This window comes from Elgaria multicarinata, chromosome 3 (assembly GCF_023053635.1).
Source record: "Elgaria multicarinata webbii isolate HBS135686 ecotype San Diego chromosome 3, rElgMul1.1.pri, whole genome shotgun sequence".
NCBI classification, from domain to species: domain Eukaryota; kingdom Metazoa; phylum Chordata; class Lepidosauria; order Squamata; family Anguidae; genus Elgaria; species Elgaria multicarinata.
Window position 1 is genome coordinate 161006627 of NC_086173.1, and position 18753 is coordinate 161025379.

Consider the following 18753-nt stretch of genomic DNA (forward strand, 5'->3'; position numbering starts at 1 on the left):
GCAATATCCCAAGCCACAAGTGTGCAGCCTAGCTGGACCATTGGGAGACTTTGGGGGGAGAGAGAGAGAGAGAGAGAGAGAGAGAGAGAGAGAGAGAGAGAGAGAGAGAGATTGTTTGAAGCTGGAGGCTTTGGTTTGTCTGCAAACCAAAGTGAGAGACAACAGAGGCTGCACAGACAACCCAGAGACATATGTAACTTAGCCCCATGGTGCTGGCATGAAACGCAGGGCATTAGGAAGAGGGTCTCAGAGTCTCATGTTTGTGCAGGAAGTAGACAGGAGTTCAAAATCTGGATGTGCGAAGTGGTGCCAACACACAAGCCTTGAGAAGCTAATGTATATAAGTGAGAAGGGTGGATGGGCAAAGTAGTGTTCTCTGCTATTATTATTATTATTATTATTATTATTATTATTATTATTATTATATTTATTTGTATCCCGCCTTTTGCCCAATGCTGGGCCTCAAGGTGGCCTTACAAAATTTAAAATATACATGGGGGGGAGGTAAACAAAACTATAAACAATTAAAAAATACACAGCAAAATTATAAGACATTAACATAGATGGAGGGTTGGATTATTCTCCAAAGGCCTGCTGGAACAAAAAAGTTTTAGCCTGCTTCCGAAAGCCCATCAAGGAGGGAGCCAGCCTAGCTTCCCCAGGAAGAGAGTTCCAGAGCACCGGAGCAGCCACCGAGAAGGCCGTCTCCCATGTTCCCACCAAGCGTGCCTGTGAAGAAGGTGGGACTGAAAGAAGGGCCTCTCCAGAAGATCTCAAAGCATGGGCAGCCTCATAAGTGAGAATACGTTCTTTCAAATAACCTGGACCCGAACCATATAGAGCTTTATAGGTCATAACCAGCACTTTGAATTGTGCCCGGAAACAGACTGGAAACCAGTGGAGCTGTTTCAACAGGGGAGTTGTCTGCTCCCTGTAACCAGCCCCGGTCAACAATCTGGCTGCAGCTCTTTGAACCAGCTGGAGTTTCCGAACACTCTTCAAAGGCAGCCCCACGTAGAGTGTGTTACAGTGATCCAATCGGGATGTAACTAAGGCATGTGTCACCGTGGCCAGGTCCGACATCTCTAGGAATGGGCGCAACTGGCACACTAGCTTTAACTGTGCAAATGCACTCCTGGCCACCGCCGAAACCTGGGCATCCAGGCTCAGGGCTGAATCCAGAAGCACACCCAAGCTGCGGACCTGCGTCTTCAGGGGGAGTGTAACCCCATCCAACACAAGCTGAATCCCTATTCCCTGATCTGCCTTTCGACTGACCAGGAGCACCTCTGTCTTATCTGGATTAAGCTTCAATTTGTTCACCCTCATCCAATCCATTTCTGCCAACAAACACCGGTTTAGCACAGAAACTGATTCCTTGGAAAACCCACCCTAAAGTTAGAGTAGAGAAACTTGCGACAATTATACACTTGCTTTTTAAAAAAAATTAAATTAAAAAAAGCCAGCCATCCGGCCAGCCAGTAGCAAACCCTGTTAACAACAGCAGCAGCTTGCAATGAGTGAAGATACAGTCAGAAAAGATATTTGAGAGAAGGGTAGAATGTAACACGCAGAGTATAGCAAAAGCTTCAAAGTACAGCAAAACCTACAAAAGTAGGAGTGAGTGAAGTTAATTTCAGATACATTGAATCTCTCACATGTTCTTTATTTCAGTGGTTTTAACATTAAGATGTTATGTAGAACAGATTTGTCTTAAATGTGTGCTGTAAAATCAGACATGTTACCAAGGCTATGTTCAGGTGGGCACGCCCCCTTGATACCAGACACGCCCCCTTGGGGGCTGACCATGTTGTCCTCCTTTTTGGTTTCCAAAATATGGTCTCCCTAGTATCTGTCCAAAGCAGGTTGAATCAATCTGTATTGCTGAAGGCCAGACAGCCTGTCTGGGTAATGTAAGGATTTGTTTGAGAATAGGAAGGAGGAGAGGAGGAGTTGAGAAGAGGGAACTGACCCTTGGCCAGAGACGTCTCTAGGGGCCGCAGTAGGGCTGAATGTTTAACCCAGCAGTCTCCAATCACAGTGGTGGAGGAGGGGTTGTCTATAACAGGACATTCTGCTTTTCTTTCCCAGTGTGAGCGAGAGTTGAGAGGAGGAGGAGAGTTCTATATCATTGGATTGTGCTAGTGCAGCTTGACTTGAATTTCCTAGCCCTTCTCAATTCAATTTTTTTGGTCTTTTCTTTCCCTTAAACCCTTCTTTAAGATTCCTTGCATTGTTTACTGTTTGTTCTTCACACACCCCTGTTTCTTCCCTTCTGAATTAATATTCCTTCGCTTCCAATATTCATAGAATCATAGAATCATAGAATAGTAGAGTTGGAAGGGGCCTATAAGGCCATCGAGTCCAACTCCCTACTCAATTAATGAATCCCTGATTAATGAATCCCTAAAGAATCCCTAACAGATCGTTGTCCAGCTGCCTCTTGAATGCCTCTAGTGTGGGAGAGATTTAGTGGGGGGAAAAGATATGGGAGGGAGGGTGGAGGGGAGGAGAATGGTTGGGTGGAAGGGAGGGACTTGAAAGGGGTTTTATGTTTTTATGTATGTAAATTTGAATTTCAGCACACAAGGGATCGGAAAGCACATCAAAGAATTAATTACGGATAAGAATATAAAAATATCAACGCTCAATGTTAAGGGTCTGGGGGCAGTCGTGAAAAGGAAGAGAATTGAACAATTATTAAATAGAGAAGGTTCTGATATTATCTTCTTGCAGGAAATGCATCAATGTAACGATGAGATAAATGAAATTCATCTGAAATGGTCAGTCTATTATGAAAAGTCATTGGGGACTTCAAAAAAAATGGAGTGGCCATTTTGATTTCAAAAAGAAGTGGATTTACCTTGGAGAATATTAAAAAGGATGGGAAAGGTAGATATCTTTTGATAAAAGGCCAAGTTGAAGGAAAAATATATACTTTGATTAGTGTTTATGCACCAAATGACAGACAAAGAGAATTTTATGAAGTGTTATTTAGAGAAATAGAAGAATTTAAGGAGGGATATGTTATTTTGGCTGGAGTTTTTAACATGGTTATGGACAATAGAGTAGACAGGTCAAACCCCTCTAATGCAGAAAAGAGAAATAACATTACTATTTTAAATTAATTAATTAAAGAAAAGGATTTTGTTGACGGGTGGAGATTTCTTATGGGGGCGGATCCTGGTTTCACTTATTATTCTCCAGTCCATCACACATATTCTAAGATAGATAATATCTTTGTCTCTAGAGAGTTTGTAACTAAGGTATGTAGAATGGAATTAGGGGTAATTAGAGAAACAGATCATGCATTGGTAAGTTTAGATTTTACAGTTAAAAAGGATTATAGAGAAGCGTTAAGGTGGAGACTGAATACTAAGATACTTAAATATACCAAAGTGGTTGAAAAAATGCAAGAGAAATTGTCAAAAACCTGGGAAATAAATGAAAATGGAGGAACGACGATGACAGTTGTTTGGGATACCATGAAGGCTGTAACAAGGGGGATTTGTATTAGGGAAACGTGTAACTTTAAGAGGCAACAGGATGCATTGCAGGATAGGTTAGAGAAAGATAAAAAATTTGGAGAAAAATTATTGGCAAACCAAAAATAAACATAATTTAATAGAATTACAAGCAAAGAAAAAAGAACTAGAGAATATAAATTTAGAAGAAGTTCAGAAAAATTAATTTATATGAAAAGAGAATATTTCCAAAATAGTAATAAGAATTCTAAAATGCTTGCTAGACTCACACAAAAGGAAAAAGCTAAGAATGGGATAGGAATAGTGAAAAATAAGCAAGGGAATTATTGTCACATAATGAAGGATAAAATAAAACATTTTCAGGAATTTTATGAAGAATTATATAAGGAAAAAGATACTCAGAAGAAGAGGATGGAAGTGTATGTAGATAAATATATAAAGAAGGGATTGGAAAAAGAGCATAAAGAATTAATGGAAAAAACTATATCTCAAAGTGAAATAGAAGAGGCTATAGAGAAGTTGAAAGTGGGTAAATCACCTGGGGTAGATGGTCTAGAATCAGAGTATTATAAAGTTTTTAAATCATTATTAGCGCCAAAATTATTGAAATTATATAATGCTATATTGGAAGGAGAGAGGACTCTGGAATCATGGGAGCATTCGTTAATAATTTTAATTCCAAAGCCAGACAAGGATTTGACTCTCCCTGATTCATATAGACCGATCTCATTAATAAATCAAGATGCAAAAATTTTTCAACTATTTTGGCAAAACGATTAAATAAATTCATAGCTAAATATGTAGGGGAAGACCAATGTGGATTTACAGCATGTAGACAAATGCATAATTTAGTGGGAAGAGTTTAAATGCAATACAGGGGATAAAAAAGTTAAAGATTATAGCAGGAATTTTAGCGCTGGATATTTTTAAGGCTTTTGATTGTGTGAGTTGGCAAGCATTAAAGATGGTTTTAAATAAAATGGGATTTGGAAATAAATTTAAAGCTATAATAGAGCAGTTATACTCTCAAAATACAGCCACAGTGGTAGTAAATGATGGAGTTACGGATAAGATACGACTAGCCAGAGGGACAAGACAAGGATGTCCACTCTCACCTGTCCTGTTTGCCTTTGGTTATGGAATTATTGGCAAATGTAATAAGAGATGATGGGGAGATAGAAGGGATAGGTAGTATTAAAAAAATAAAATTTAATTTGTTCGCCGATGATACATTGTTAACTATCAAAGATCCAGTAGGAAAGATAGAAAGAATTAAACAGCAGTTGAAAGAATTTGAAGAAATTACTGGGTTAAGAATAAATTGGGCAAAATCAGAGCTGATGTTATTTAATTATACTAAAAAGGAGGAAAAGGAATGGGAAGGGAAAGAAACAGAAATGAGAATTAAAGAACAGATTAGATATTTGGGAATTAGGATTACTAAAAATTTAGAAAATTTAGAAAAAGAGAACTTAAGTGGTCTGAAAAAAGAGATATTAGTAAAATTGAAAAAAATATAAAAGACTGAACCTTTCATGGTTCGGAAGAATAGTATTAATAAAGATGAAGATTTTACCAAAGATTAATTTTGTTTTTAGGATGCTACCAATAAAAATTTCAGATATAGAATTAAAAAGTTGGCAGAATATTATAAATAATTATTGTAATGCAGAAAAGAAAGCCAGGATAAATAAGAGTAAATGGTATTTAAGCCAAAAAAAGGGAGTATTGGGACTCCCAAACATTAACTTATACTATGTAGCAAATAGGTTAAGATATATTGTAGAAGCAATTTTAGGAGTAGGTGATTTCGATTGGATGGAGGATAAAACTATAAGTAATATAGAATTAAATCTGGACAATGTATTTTTTAAGGAAGGAGGTAAAAAATGGGTTGAAAATATAGGTAATCCGCTCTTGAAGTTCCATTGGGAACTTTGGAGCAAATATAAAAAGGAGTTGCTTCCAAGCAGCTCCCCTTTAACACCGGTAATAATGTTAAAGAATTTTCCTGAAGATTTAAAGAGTAGATTAAGTAAAGTTTTAATAGAGGAAAATAAAATGAAATTAAGAGAATGGTTAAGAGGGATGAATACAAGAGAAAAGATGGAAGAGGTTCTAAAAGATAGAAAATTAACTTGGTTAAATTATTGGCAATTGGAACAATGGACTAAAAATTGGGTAAGAGAAAATGGAGAGTGTAGAGAGATGTCGAAGTTTGAGAAATTAATTGATAAAAAAGAAATCGATAAGGGAGATAATACAGTGACAAAAAGGTTTAATGAATCAAATATATAGTATATTACTTGAGAAAGGCTCGATGGATAGTGTAGGAAAATCGGTTTGGGAGACAGATCTGAAGATACAGATAGGACAGCAGAGTTGGGAAGGACTATGGAGACAAAGAGTGTTGAGAAATATGTCAGTGAGAATAAAGGAGAATTATTATAAAATTATATGGAGGTGGTACTTAACCCCGGTTAGATTAAACGAGATTAATAATCAGCATTCAGCAAATTGTTGGAGAGGTTGTGGCGAAAAAGGAACGTATTTACATATGTGGTGGGAATGCAAATATGTGCAAAAGTTGTGGAAGATGGTGTTCTCAGAGATTGAAGAAATTGTTGGAATGAAAATAGAAGAAACATCAAGCGTTGCATTACTCTCACTGCAAGAAGATTTTAAATGTAGTAAAGAAATTAAGGAATTGATAACGAATTTGCTGACAGCAGCAAGGTTAATTCTAGCTAGGAACTGGAAGATTCAAGGTGATTATTGTATTGAAGAATGGTATAAAGAAGTATGGGATATTGCTAGTAATGATAAACTGACATGTAATATTAAAGTGAGAAGAGGTATAGCAAAAACGAATGATTTTGAGGGAATTTGGAAAAAGTTCCTAATATTTGTGTTTTCTAAGGGAAGTGGGAAACCACCAGCAGAAGAAACGATGAGATTTTGGAAACAGGAATGAGATTCCGAAGTGGGGGGTGCACTTTTATGTTAAGTATGATTATGTTAAATAGATGAAGCGAGAATATATGATATAAATGTTACTCAGAGTTTATGTATTATGTTGTTTTTCTTTTAATTGTATTGATGTATGTTTAAGTATTGGAAAATAAAAATTTACCAAAAAAAAAAAAAAAAGTATGGGAGAGACCACAACTTCCCTAGGTAACTGATTCCATTGTCATACTGCTTTTGTTTATCTATATTCTAATTTTTTTTAAAAAAAGCTTTTCTTCTTTGTTAGGCTTCGGATAAATAGTTAGTGTTAAGGTTACGTTCCCATCGTTTAGTTGTTTAGGTAATTAGTTGTTTTTTTTCTGTATCTGCTTTCTTTTGGCCTTTTGCGTGTCTGTGTGTATGCTCTTTGTGGTTTAACCCCTACTCTACCACTCTGCCATCTTATGTCATCCAGGCCGTCCTGCATGCTTCCTCCACTGCCAGCAGGACCGTACCAGCCTTGAATATGCCCACCTTGGTGCTGGCTGGCTGATGCCACTGGTGGCTATGACTTGGCTCCCTGTAAGATGTCCCTTATTTTTTATTTTTTGAGGAAATGCTGGGAACTTTGTCCCCATGGCAAAAGACTGTAGCCCTGTTCAGAAGACACCTTAAACCATGGCTGTAACTACATTGACTAAGGCAAAAAGCCTTATTCACCATGGTTAAAGCAGTGGTTGTTCTTCTGAACAGGTCCAGTTGCTTGCTTTTACCTGTGGCAACAGCCTGTTGCATGTTTGATGATGTGTACATCCATTGACCCTAAGAAGAATATGCTCAGATTAGTCTATATGCATGTAAAAAAACAGTAAATAAATCTTGCCCTTTATTTTACAAATGGGGGGAAAAGGCTGCAAATGAGCAGGGGGCTGGTACAACACCTCTATATTATTTATTATTATTATTATTATTATTATTATTATTATTATTATTATTATTAATTTATATAGCACCATCAATGTACATGGTGCTGTACAGAGTAAAACAGTAAATAGCAAGACTCTGCCGCATAGGCTTACAATCTAATAAAATCATAGTAAAACAATAAGGAGGGGAAGAGAATGCAAACAGGCACAGGGTAGGGTAAGCAGGCACAGGGTAGGGTAAAACTAACAGTATAAAGTCTGCACAACATCAAGTTTTAAAAGAAAAGTTTTTAGTTGAGCTTTAAAAGCTGCGATTGAAGTTGTAGTTCTCAAATGTTCTGGAAGAGCGTTCCAGGCGTAAGGGGCAGCAGAAGAAAATGGACGGAGCCGAGCAAGGGAAGTAGAGGCCCTTGGGCAGGCGAGAAACATGGCATCAGAGGAGCGAAGAGCACGAGCGGGGCAATAGTGTGAGATGAGAGAGGAGAGATAGGAAGGAGCTAGACCGTGAAAAGCTTTGAAGGTTAACAGGAGAAGTTTATATTGGATTCTGAAGTGAATTGGAAGCCAATGAAGAGATTTCAGAAGCGGAGTAACATGGTGGAAGGGCTTCAATGTTTGGCTATTTAATTTAGAAGAAATGCTAATAAGGGAGAATTTTATATAATGATATGGAATGGGAAAAATGGAGCAGTGCAATAAATAAGCACGACTTCCTTCCGTTGTAATGAGCTTTTGCAGCCAAAGAGACTTTTCTCTTTTTTCTTCCTTTAATGAGATGAGCCTTAAATAATCCCTTGAAGCTAAACAATGGCAGTTTTAGGACAGAGAAAAGGAAAGTACTAGGTGTGTGTGTGTGTGTTTTGCAATTCAAAGTAATGGAGATTAGCGCAAGTGACCTATTCCTCACATTAAACACCTTCTAATAAGGATCTCTAATCCCCTGTGTGGCTTGACAGGTTTCTTTTTACCTTTTGGTTTAGATTTTGAGGAAAGGAAACTTTAGGCATTCATAAACTCCCTGCTGCGTGGGATTGAAACCCAAGTATGTCGTGAAGACCCATGGACTCGCCAGGTGTGCTGTCTCCCTGGAGCACAGATTAGAGATGTGACTGAAGGGTTACCGAAGCTCAAAAAGTCCACGGACACATACCCCTTTCTTCTCATCCATGTGGGAACAAATGATGTCGCCAAGCTGAGCTACGAAGAAATCATTTCAGACTATGAAGCTCTGGAAAGGAAACTGAAGAACTTTGGGGCCCAGGTAGTTTTCTCATCCATCCCCCCACCCCCGGTTCTTGGAAGAGGATTAGAAAGGGAAAGAAAAATACTCCAGATCAACGACTGGCTACGAAGGTGGTGCCGACATGAGAATTTTGGATTCTGGGACCACGGGCTATGCTACTTGGAACATGGACTGCTGGCAAGGGAGGGGTTGCACCTCACAAGGGCTGGAAAGAATGTGTTCGGCCACAGCATGAAGAACTTGATCAGGAGGGCTTTAAACTGAATCTTACGGGGGCAGGAGACGTAAACCTCGAGGCAACAATGGATGAAGGCCAAGGCACCACAGTACAGAGAACAGCTCCAATAGTGCCCCAAAATAGTGTCCGCAACAATGTAGAAACAAAGCCAGACTATAAAACACATGGTCTTCGATGTCTATATACTAATGCCCAGAGCATGGGAAACAAACGGAACGAACTTGAACTCTTATTACATGAAGGCAAATACGACTTGATAGGTATAACTGAAACTTGGTGGGATGACTCCCATGACTGGAATATAGCAATTGAAGGATATAACTTGTTCAAAAAGAACAGAAGAAATAGAAAGGGAGGTGGAGTTGCACTATATGTTAAAAATACCTATCCCTGCACAGAAATACAGGCGGATCAGACTGGGAGCCCCATCGAGAGCATCTGGATTAAAATAAGTGGAGCAAGGAATAAAAAGAACATGATAATCGGAGTCTACTACCGACCACCCAATCAAGGAGAAGACGAGGATGAAACTTTTGAGAAACAAATTGCCAGTGTTTCAAGGAAGTGTGATGTAGTAGTGATGGGGGACTTCAATTACCCTGATATCTGTTGGGAGACCAATACTGCCAAAAGTGGCCCTTCCAAGAAATTCCTGACATGTGTGGGTGATAACTTTCTCCTACAGAAAGTGGAGGAAGGAAGTAGAGGATCAGCAATCCTTGACTTGATATTGACCAATAGGGATGACTTAGTGGATAAAGTGGCAGTTACGGGAACTCTGGGGGAAAGTGACCACATCATACTTGTATTCTTGATTATGAAGGAGACAAAAGTTGAGTGTAGCCATACACGTACTCTGGATTTTAGAAAAGCTGATTTTAATAAACTCAGAACTATGATAAGTAAGGTCCCATGGCAAATGAGCCTAATGAGAAAAGGAGTGCAGGATGGGTGGGAGTATTTTAAAAATGAAATTTTTAAAGGCACAGTTACAAACAATTCCAACAAGGAGAAAAGATAGAATACAACAGAGGAAACCAATGTGGCTCCACAAAAAGCTTAGAGATGACCTGAAAACAAAAAGGGATACATATAGGAAGTGGAAGGAAGGCCAGGCTACAAAAGAAGAATACAGACAAGTGACGCAGAAGTGCCGAAATGGCGTCAGGAACGCTAAAGCTGTGAATGAGCTGAGATTCGCGAGGGATGCTAAAAGCAATAAAAAGGCTTCCTTCATATATGTTTGTAGTAAAAGACAGAGGAAAGAAATGGTGGTTCAACTGCTTAATGAGGATGGCAAATTGATAACAGATGACAAAGAAAAGGCTGAAGTGCTCAATTCCTACTTTGCCTCAGTCTTCTCCCAAAAGCAGGTCTATGACTCCCCTGGAAAAAGTGAAGCAGAAGTTGAGGGGGCAGGATTACAGTTTGAGATTGATAAACAAATGGTCAAAGAACACCAAATTTCCTTGAATGAGTTCAAATCCCCAGGGTCCGATAAACTGCATCCTAGAGTAATGAAGGAGCTAGTGTAAGAACTCTCAGAACCTTTGTCTATTATCTTTGCAAAATCATGGAAGATGGGTGAGGTGCCGGATGATTGGAGGAGGGCTAACGTTGTCCCTACCTTCAAAAAGGGCAAAAAGGAGGAACCTGGGAACTACAGACCAGTCAGTCCGACATCCATCCCTGGGAAAATTCTGGAGCAGATTATAAAGAAGTCCATCTGTAAACACCTTGAAATCAATGCGATGATCACAAGAAGCCAACATGGATTTGTCAAGAACAAGTCCTGTCAGACAAATTTGATCTCATTTTTTGATCAGGTAACCTCCTTTGTGGACTGTGGGAATGCTGTGGACGTCATATATCTAGACTTCAGCAAAGCTTTTGACAAAGTACCACATGACATTCTGATTAACAAACTAGCTAAAAGTGGGCTAGATGGAACAACTATTAGGTGGATTCGCAGTTGGCTACAGAATCGGACTCAAAGAGTACTTATCAATGGAACCTTCTCAAACTGGGGAGAGGCAACAAGTGGGGTACCGCAGGGCTCAGTCCTGGGCCCAGTGCTCTTCAACATTTTTATTAATGATTTGGACGAGGGGGTGCAGGGAACGCTGATCAAAATTGCAGATGACACAAAATTGGTTGGGATAGCTAATACCCTGGAAGACAGAAACAAACTTCAAAGTGATCTTGATAGGCTGGAGTGCTGGGCTGAAAACAACAGAATGAAATTTAATAGGGATAAATGCCAAGTTCTACATTTAGGAAATAGAAACCAAATGCACAGTTACAAGATGGGGGATACTTGGCTCAGCATTACTACAAATGAGAAGGATCTTGGAATTGTTGTAGATCGCAAGCTGAATATGAGCCAACAGTGCGATATGGCTGCAAGAAAGGCAAATGCTATTTTGGGCTGCATTAATAGAAGTATAGCTTCCAAATCACGTGAGGTACTGGTTCCTCTCTATTCGGTCCTGGTTAGGCCTCATCTAGAGTATTGCGTCCAGTTCTGGGCTCCACAATTATAAAAGGACGCAGACAGGCTGGAGCGTGTTCAGAAGAGGGCAACCAGGATGATCAGGGGTCTAGAAACAAAGCCCTATGAAGAGAGACTGAAAGAACTGGGCATGTTTAGCCTGGAGAAGAGAAGATCTAGGGGAGACATGATATCACTCTTCAAATGCTTAAAAGGTTGTCACACAGAGGAGGGCCAGGATCTCTTCTCGATCCTCCCAGAGTGCAGGACATGGAATAACTGGCTCAAGTTAAAGGAAGCCAGATTCCAGCTGGACATCAGGAAAAACTTCCTGACTGTTAGAGCAGTGCAACAATGGAATCAGTTACCTAGGGAGGTTGTGGACTCTCCCACACTAGAGGCCTTCAAGAGGCAGCTGGACAAACATCTGACTGGGATGCTTTAGGTGGATTCCTGCATTGAGCAGGGGGTTGGACTCGATGGCCTTGTAGGCCCTTTCCAACTCTGCTATTCTATGATTCTATGATTCTATTACACAAAAGGCTCTGGAACAAACTGTCTGAAATTGAGAAAATTTATTCACAGTCATAGGGGCTGCTAGGTCACCAGATTCCATGCACTTCTGTGGAAGCACAAAAGAATAGCTCTTTGTTTAGACAAATTGTCTTGACAAAAGCAAATTTTTACCTGTGGCTAGCACAAAAAAACCATTGTACATAAATGGCTGAAATTTGGCAGTAAAATCAATCCTAGGGACTGCCAGGTCTCCAAATTTCATGCATTTATTATAAAAACTCGGAAAAGGTAATGGACAATTCTGTTTTCTTATGTAAATGAATGGTTAATTGTAAAAATATAAACCATTCTGGTTTCTGAGAAACAAAAGCAGGTTGTATCACATGGGAATCCATCAAAAGCAGATGAAGATTGAATTGGAAGCTCCAAATCACCCTCCAAAGTAGATTGGGAAAGGTGTCCATGTGCAGACCTAGAAAACATTGGTATGTTGCAGAGTTGCAAAGTAGGGGGAGAAATTGTAGGAAAATGCATTTTGTTGTTTATTTGTTCAGTCGCAGACCATGCAAGAGCTTTCTGTCGGCTGTCGCCACCCCCAGCTCCCCCAAGGTCGAGTGCATAGCCATTTGTAAATTTCCTCTTGCTTCATTTCTTTCCTGATGGGCAATACGTTGCATTTAAAATTGAGATTTGTTTCCACCCTGCCTGACAAAAATTCAACAGTCATTTTGTGATTTTCATTGGAAAGATCGTGCAAGTAGAAAGCCTAGCATTTTGAGGAAGTGTTTTTCCTGTCTCCATTTCAAGTTTGCCAGTGCAGCTACCCAACCATGCTCCCTGAGTGTGTTCATCTGCTAGATGGATGAAGCAAAATCTTTGAATCCTCTTTTTGTACACTATGTATGTCTCTCATTTCTTATTTGGATCAACAACTACTTGGAGTAGGGGGATGATTGGGAGGCCCATTGCTTTCTCCACAAAGAATGGGATCATCTAATTCCTTCTCTCAACTACTTCCCTTCCTGGTGACATATGTGGTTCAAGTAATTCTTTCACCCTACATTTCTCCCCACCATCCACCTTTTCTTCTTCTGGAGAAGTAAACCACAGCAGCACAGATCAACTTGGTAGTTTTTACATTAAGAAAGTTAGAATGCTGTATTATGTATTAAGAAAAAGTCAATAGAATTGAGGTGGCTTTACCTGACTGCTTTTGGGGATCAATCTTCAGAGAATGATGCTGCATCTTCTTGCGGAATAAAATCCACTTCCTCCAATGTGTATGTCTGAAAGTTGTATTGGTCTCAGCAACTTCATCTTTCTGCTTCGCTTCTGGACACCACGGCTCAACGTCAGGAATGGAAGAGCTCTCAGCTACCTCTGCAAGTTCTCCCTAAAACCACCGAGAAGAACACTTTCATTATACAATGATTATGACTGATGATATAAGGTCTAATCCTGTCCTTTATTGTGTATTTTATGAAAGCTGATCTACTCTGATGCCTGAACCCCTATGCCTGCAACATCTCTTTCTGCCCAAGTCTCTGGAATAGAGGTATCTCCTCGGTGGATTGCAGTGTCAGAGTTTTCCAAGCACATCCTTACAACACCAGAACTATATTGATTCTCTCAGCACTCAACGCAAACACAGCCTCAGCCATTCAGAAACTCACACGCTCGGTTCATCCAACCAATCTCCCACAGCCAACCCAGCACAATCAGAGATGATAGCTTGTGGTTAGTACCAGTCTGTCACCCTGGTCACTATCATTTCACAATTCAGATAACCAGCCTTTGTCTTGGTGATAATACAGGCAGAATTTCGACTGCTACTCCATTAATGAAATAGTTATTACCTGAGGATTATGGGGTTCTTCTCTTGTCTCTTCTGAGCCCTCCTCTGACCTTGGGCCTGTGGACTTTTGGTGGTGCTCCATGGGTCATTTCATAAGAAACAGCCCTATGTTATAGTTAGTAGAAGATCAGTCACTTAGATCTCTGTGCTCACCTACTGCCTAGAGAAAAAAGCGATGGAAATTGGAACGTGCAGGAAGAAGAATGTTCCCTACCTGGAAGCAAAAACACACATACAACCCCCCAAAACATTTGCACCTGTAAATTGCGATCCTTATTATCAGTATGATCATATCATTTTTCCATTCATTTTCGTCCTTTTTTTTTTCCTTCAAGGAACTCAGAGCAGCTTTACAGTCCTGGTCCTCTTCATTTTATTTTTTTCCACCATCACTGTTGTTTCGTTAACACATAACTCACTGGGTGACTTTGGGCCTGTAGGAGACTCTCAGTCCAAAGTACATGGCAGGGTTGTTGTCGGGGTGATAAAATGGAGAGGAGGAGGATTCTGTATGCCGCCTTGGGTTCCTTGGGGAAGAAAGGCAGGATACAAATTCAATAAAACAAAATATTTCTACATGAGACAGGATATAAACTTAATAAATACTTACATCAAAGAACTTCAAACAAAATCCCTAGCATGAAATGACTAATCAGTAAGTTTGATTTTAGCAGTGTGGCCTAAAGAGAGATAATGGTTTTCCAATTGTTCCCAAAATGTACTACAATGGTCAGTTTTCTCTTAATTGTGATATGCTCTACTTGAAATTGTCACAGACTGTCCTGTGGGATTTCATGTCCATTTCGCCTTAATTGTTCATTGCTATGACCATAAAAAATGCCCTGTGCTGATAACAATTCATGTATCTATTGCAGCATGTTCAAATAGCAGGTCAGGATCCTAGAAGCAAGTTTAAATTTTTAGGCTTGCACATCCTTGTTCTTTGCACTCTGAAAGATTTAACACGCCAATTCATTTGGAAGCCCCAGCAGAGACCCTGGATAAATGTTTCTCTCTGGATTTCTCCAAGCGGCCATCACCACAAAGCATGACCTTAGTCAGGGCTGGCATCAAGCAGAGACATGTTCCAGCATGAGCCAAGGGCCCACCAAAACCAAGGGCCCACTGGCAAGGGTCCCCCTAGACGTGCTCCTCCTCTTCACCTTGGCAACCTTCTTGTTCACTGACCTCTTCAGAAGGAGAAGCAGGAGACGCCCTGCCTGCCAACCAAGCAAGTGGTTGTAATGAAGAGAAAGAGGAGGATGAGGAAGAGCTGCTGGTGACACCGACAATAAGAACGTAGACTCACAGAGGGAGCTGGTTCTTCTGTAAAGCTCCTCAAAAACCTGGAGGCATCACTGGCTGTGGAACATCAACAAAACAGCCTCCAACCCACAGAAATGGGAATGCAGAGAGCAGCAACCTTCTTGTACTGCTTCCTTGGCCTGCAGGAGGGGGTTTATTTCTTCCCTTCTGCTTCTCACTTCAAGCAGAGCACCTGGCTCAGTTAAATGGGGCCAGCTGTGGGACATTGGTGTGGGCTTTGCAAGGGCTGTTGGGAACTGTAGTTCAGTGCAAGAAACTCCCCAGAGTGGGGGACATCTTGTGATCTAAAACAACTGAGGATTTTATTTCCATTGCTTTGATTTCTATTTAGTTTCTCGCGCACGTTTCATTGATTTTTCTCTAATCCTTTAAGAAGAGTTTGAACATCAATCTGGATCAGAAGGAGGTCCATGTAGCACAAGGGCTTTCTCCATGAACATGGAGGCTCTATTTTTCATCGTTGTGGTGTAATGGTTAAAATAGTATGTGAAAGTGAGAAGATTCAGGTGCAAGTACTTAGTTGGCCGTGAAGCTCACTGGGTGACTTTGGCCGAGTCTCTGACTCTCAGTCCGACCCACCTCACAGGGTTGTTATGAGGACATACTGGAGGTGGGTAATCCTATATGCTTCTTTGGTCTCCTTGGAAAAAGTATAGGGTGACCATTTGACCCGGGGAAGTCTGGACACCTCTGGGGAAATTAGGCCAACTGGAGTTGGGGGGCCCTTTACCAGGATAATGGGGGTGCCCGGCCCGTGGTTGCACCGGTAGGCTTTTTCCCCAGCATCTTTCCCAGCCCAGGACATCTCATGAGACTTTTGGCCCAGCCGAGATCTCACATGATAGAGTGTAGCAATAAGCCCCCAGCTGCTGGCTGAACTGCGTAGCAGCATTGGCAGCCAGCTTGCGTTGGCAAAGTGGAGCAGTTGGAGGTGGATTGGAGCAGCGCGACGGATTGGAGCAGCATGGTGGGACAAGCCGTGTGCAGCAGCAGCCACCGTAACCAGATGGATGTCGGTGGCAGCAGGACCAGGCCAGGCAGCGGGAAGGTACATGGCTGGCAGCGCTGCTGTCCTCCGCCTCCCCATCCCATCCACAACCACGTGGCACACGTGGCTTAAGTCATGCCCGGGGCAGCAGTGGAATCGGACTGACACCTCTGCCACCTTTCTTGAGAGAGGGGAAACAAATGAAGAGGGATCAGAGAGAAATAAAGAAAGGGGAGGAGGAGAAGGAGGGACCAGAGAGAGAAGAAAGGAAAAAGAAAAAGCAGCCAGATGGAGCGTGGTGGAGGAGAGAGAGAGAGAGAGAGAGAAAGTAAGGAAAGAGCAGCCAAGGAAGGAGGGATAGACAGAGGAAGATTAGAGACATAAAGAAAGGGCACACACAGAGAAGAAGAACCAGAGGTAGAAAGAAAGAGAAGAGGAAGCTAGAGGGATGGAAGGAGAGAAGAGAGAGAGAGAGAGAGAGAGAGAGAGAGAGAGAGAGAGAGAGAGAGAGAAAGAAAGAAAGAAAGAAAGAAAGAAAGAAAGAAAGAAAGAAAGAAAGAAAGAAAGAAAGAGACCTGCTTTGTTGTTGGGGTTGTTTTTCTACCCTGTGTGGGGGAAAGGAGGGAAGGAGCCTGCCCTGGCCACAGCTGCTATGCTGGGGAAGGGGCGAGTGTTTGTTACGTATCCCCACGGAGATGGGTGTGTATCTTTGTGATGTTCAGTCGCACCGTGATCACCAAAGCCAAGCAAAATAATAATAATAATGGTGGTGATTGTTAGTATTTTTCTAAGGAGGTCAAGGAACCACAAATGCCCCCCCCATTTTTTCTCCTTACAACAACCCTGTGAGGTAGGCTGGGAGATGGTGACTAGCCCAAGGCCACCCTTTGAGCTTAATGCCAACATAATGATGATCATGGGTGTGATAATGGATGTTGATGCTGATGACGGTGATAATGATAACGGATGCTGATGCTGATATAACGATGCTGATAATGGATCATGGTGATAATGAGGATTGGTGTAGAATTAGACATGTGATCAAGGCCACGCCCCCTTGGGGGCCATACATGTCAAGTTCGACCCACCATGGGGGTAGGCAAGTTGGGATCGCCACGCCTCCTTACAGGCAGCCATATTGTCCTTTTTGGTTTCCAAAATATGGTCAGCCTAAGAAAGATCTAACTTGGAACAAACTTGGATAGAATCAGGGTACAGTGTAGGCAGTCTAGCTGTATGCATTTAACCAGGTTATTATATTTACCTTACACCACTTACACTTTTGAAGAACGAGTATTTGTGTAGATTCTGTTCAGATGTAAAAGCTGTTCTCTACTAAAAAATACTTGTCAAATTTTTCATTTTTTTTGTTCAATCCTTTATAGTTCTTTTCTTGTTTAGACACTTACATCTAAGAGGAAACCCACCACCCCAACCAACTAACAATGATAGCAGAAGTCCAGAGTTTTCCACCTTAAAACTAAAAATTTGGTTTCATTGAGGCAGCCAGAGAAATGAAGATTGCAGGACAAATGCAGCTCCTCTCCATCCTGCCCCAGTTGGATGTCCGGAGGAACTGCAGGCAGGAGATCTTGGATGCAGTCAAAAGAGTGGAAAGTGAACGCTTCAAGGGACCCTCTTTCTTGGGTCTTCCAATAATCTTCCAACAAATGGAAAGAGCCAAAAGGTGTGAGTAATATTTTGCCTATTTCCCCTTCCATGCACACATAGGGCATTGCCAGTCTATGACATCACGCATTCCAAGTTGGAAAGGTGCAAAATGACCCTTGGCTTCAATGTGTTGAAGATGCACTCCAACCGTTCTTACCCCAGAACGAAATCCCACCATGTTCCCTCTGCTTAAGGGGCTTGGAACTCTGCACAAAATGGCAGCCTGATCATCCAACCCGGGACCATTCTTGTTTATGGAGGCAAAATGGAATCAAGACTATGAAACAGAGAAAACACATACAGAACTTTATTAGTATTCAAACACAATAAAAGTTAAAGGAGCCATCTAAAAAGCAGCCGCAGCAACTGTACCAGTTTTCCATTTCCACTGCCTCTAAAACATTTCCCATCTCAATATCTTCTGTCTGTGGATTCAGGATTCCCCACATTAACCTTTTGAACCTTTAGAAGTTGGCCAAATAGTCAGAAAAGCCCTTAATCCAACTTGAGCATTCCTTGGTTGGGCTCCTGCCTTGGAAATACCCTCTTGTCCAAAAAGAAAAGAGAAGTTACTTGTCATTTCTCTGGCAGAGGGGGAAAGTTCTATTTCTCCAGTTTCTCCCAAAGGAAATATTCATAAAAATGTACAGTACAATTACGTTCTTAAAACCATCTGCATAAAACATATAATGAACAACATCAGAGAACCACATAGATAACATTGCTCCACTAAGTAATTAAAACCATCGCACTAAAACATCTAATAGAGCCACAGAATGTGAGGCAGAGAATTCCACAGATCCCATCACTAAAATGAGAAATAATATAATGGAAGACATCGAATCATACTGGGGAGAGGTGAATTCATCTGTGTCCTGGAGCCAGTCTGGCAAATCAGGTGCTTGACACAGGATTCCAGGGGGCAATGGGGCTCCTGTTTCTACTGTCTGCAATCTCATGTCCATGAAGGCTCAATTAATCATCAAAACATGCCCTACAATGAGGAGATTTCTACAGCCATCCCAGTTTATGGACATTATTCTAAAGTATTGCAAGGTCTGGTTG

The 18753-nt window shown here is 41.1% G+C and overlaps 1 protein-coding gene across 1 annotated transcript in view; it reads right to left on the bottom strand.

Moving 5' to 3' along the window:
- LOC134395682 (zinc finger protein 271-like) overlaps positions 1 to 18653 on the bottom strand; it is a 30211-nt gene extending 11558 nt beyond the window's left edge. Inside the window, exons 1-3 of the mRNA XM_063121843.1 lie at positions 18538 to 18653; positions 15760 to 16198; positions 13052 to 13241 (exon numbers count right to left, since the gene is read on the bottom strand). Coding sequence (XP_062977913.1) covers positions 13052 to 13241; positions 15760 to 16198; positions 18538 to 18653 — 745 coding nt within the window. The remainder of the gene's footprint in view (positions 1 to 13051; positions 13242 to 15759; positions 16199 to 18537) is intronic.
- Positions 18654 to 18753: the final 100 nt, after the last annotated feature.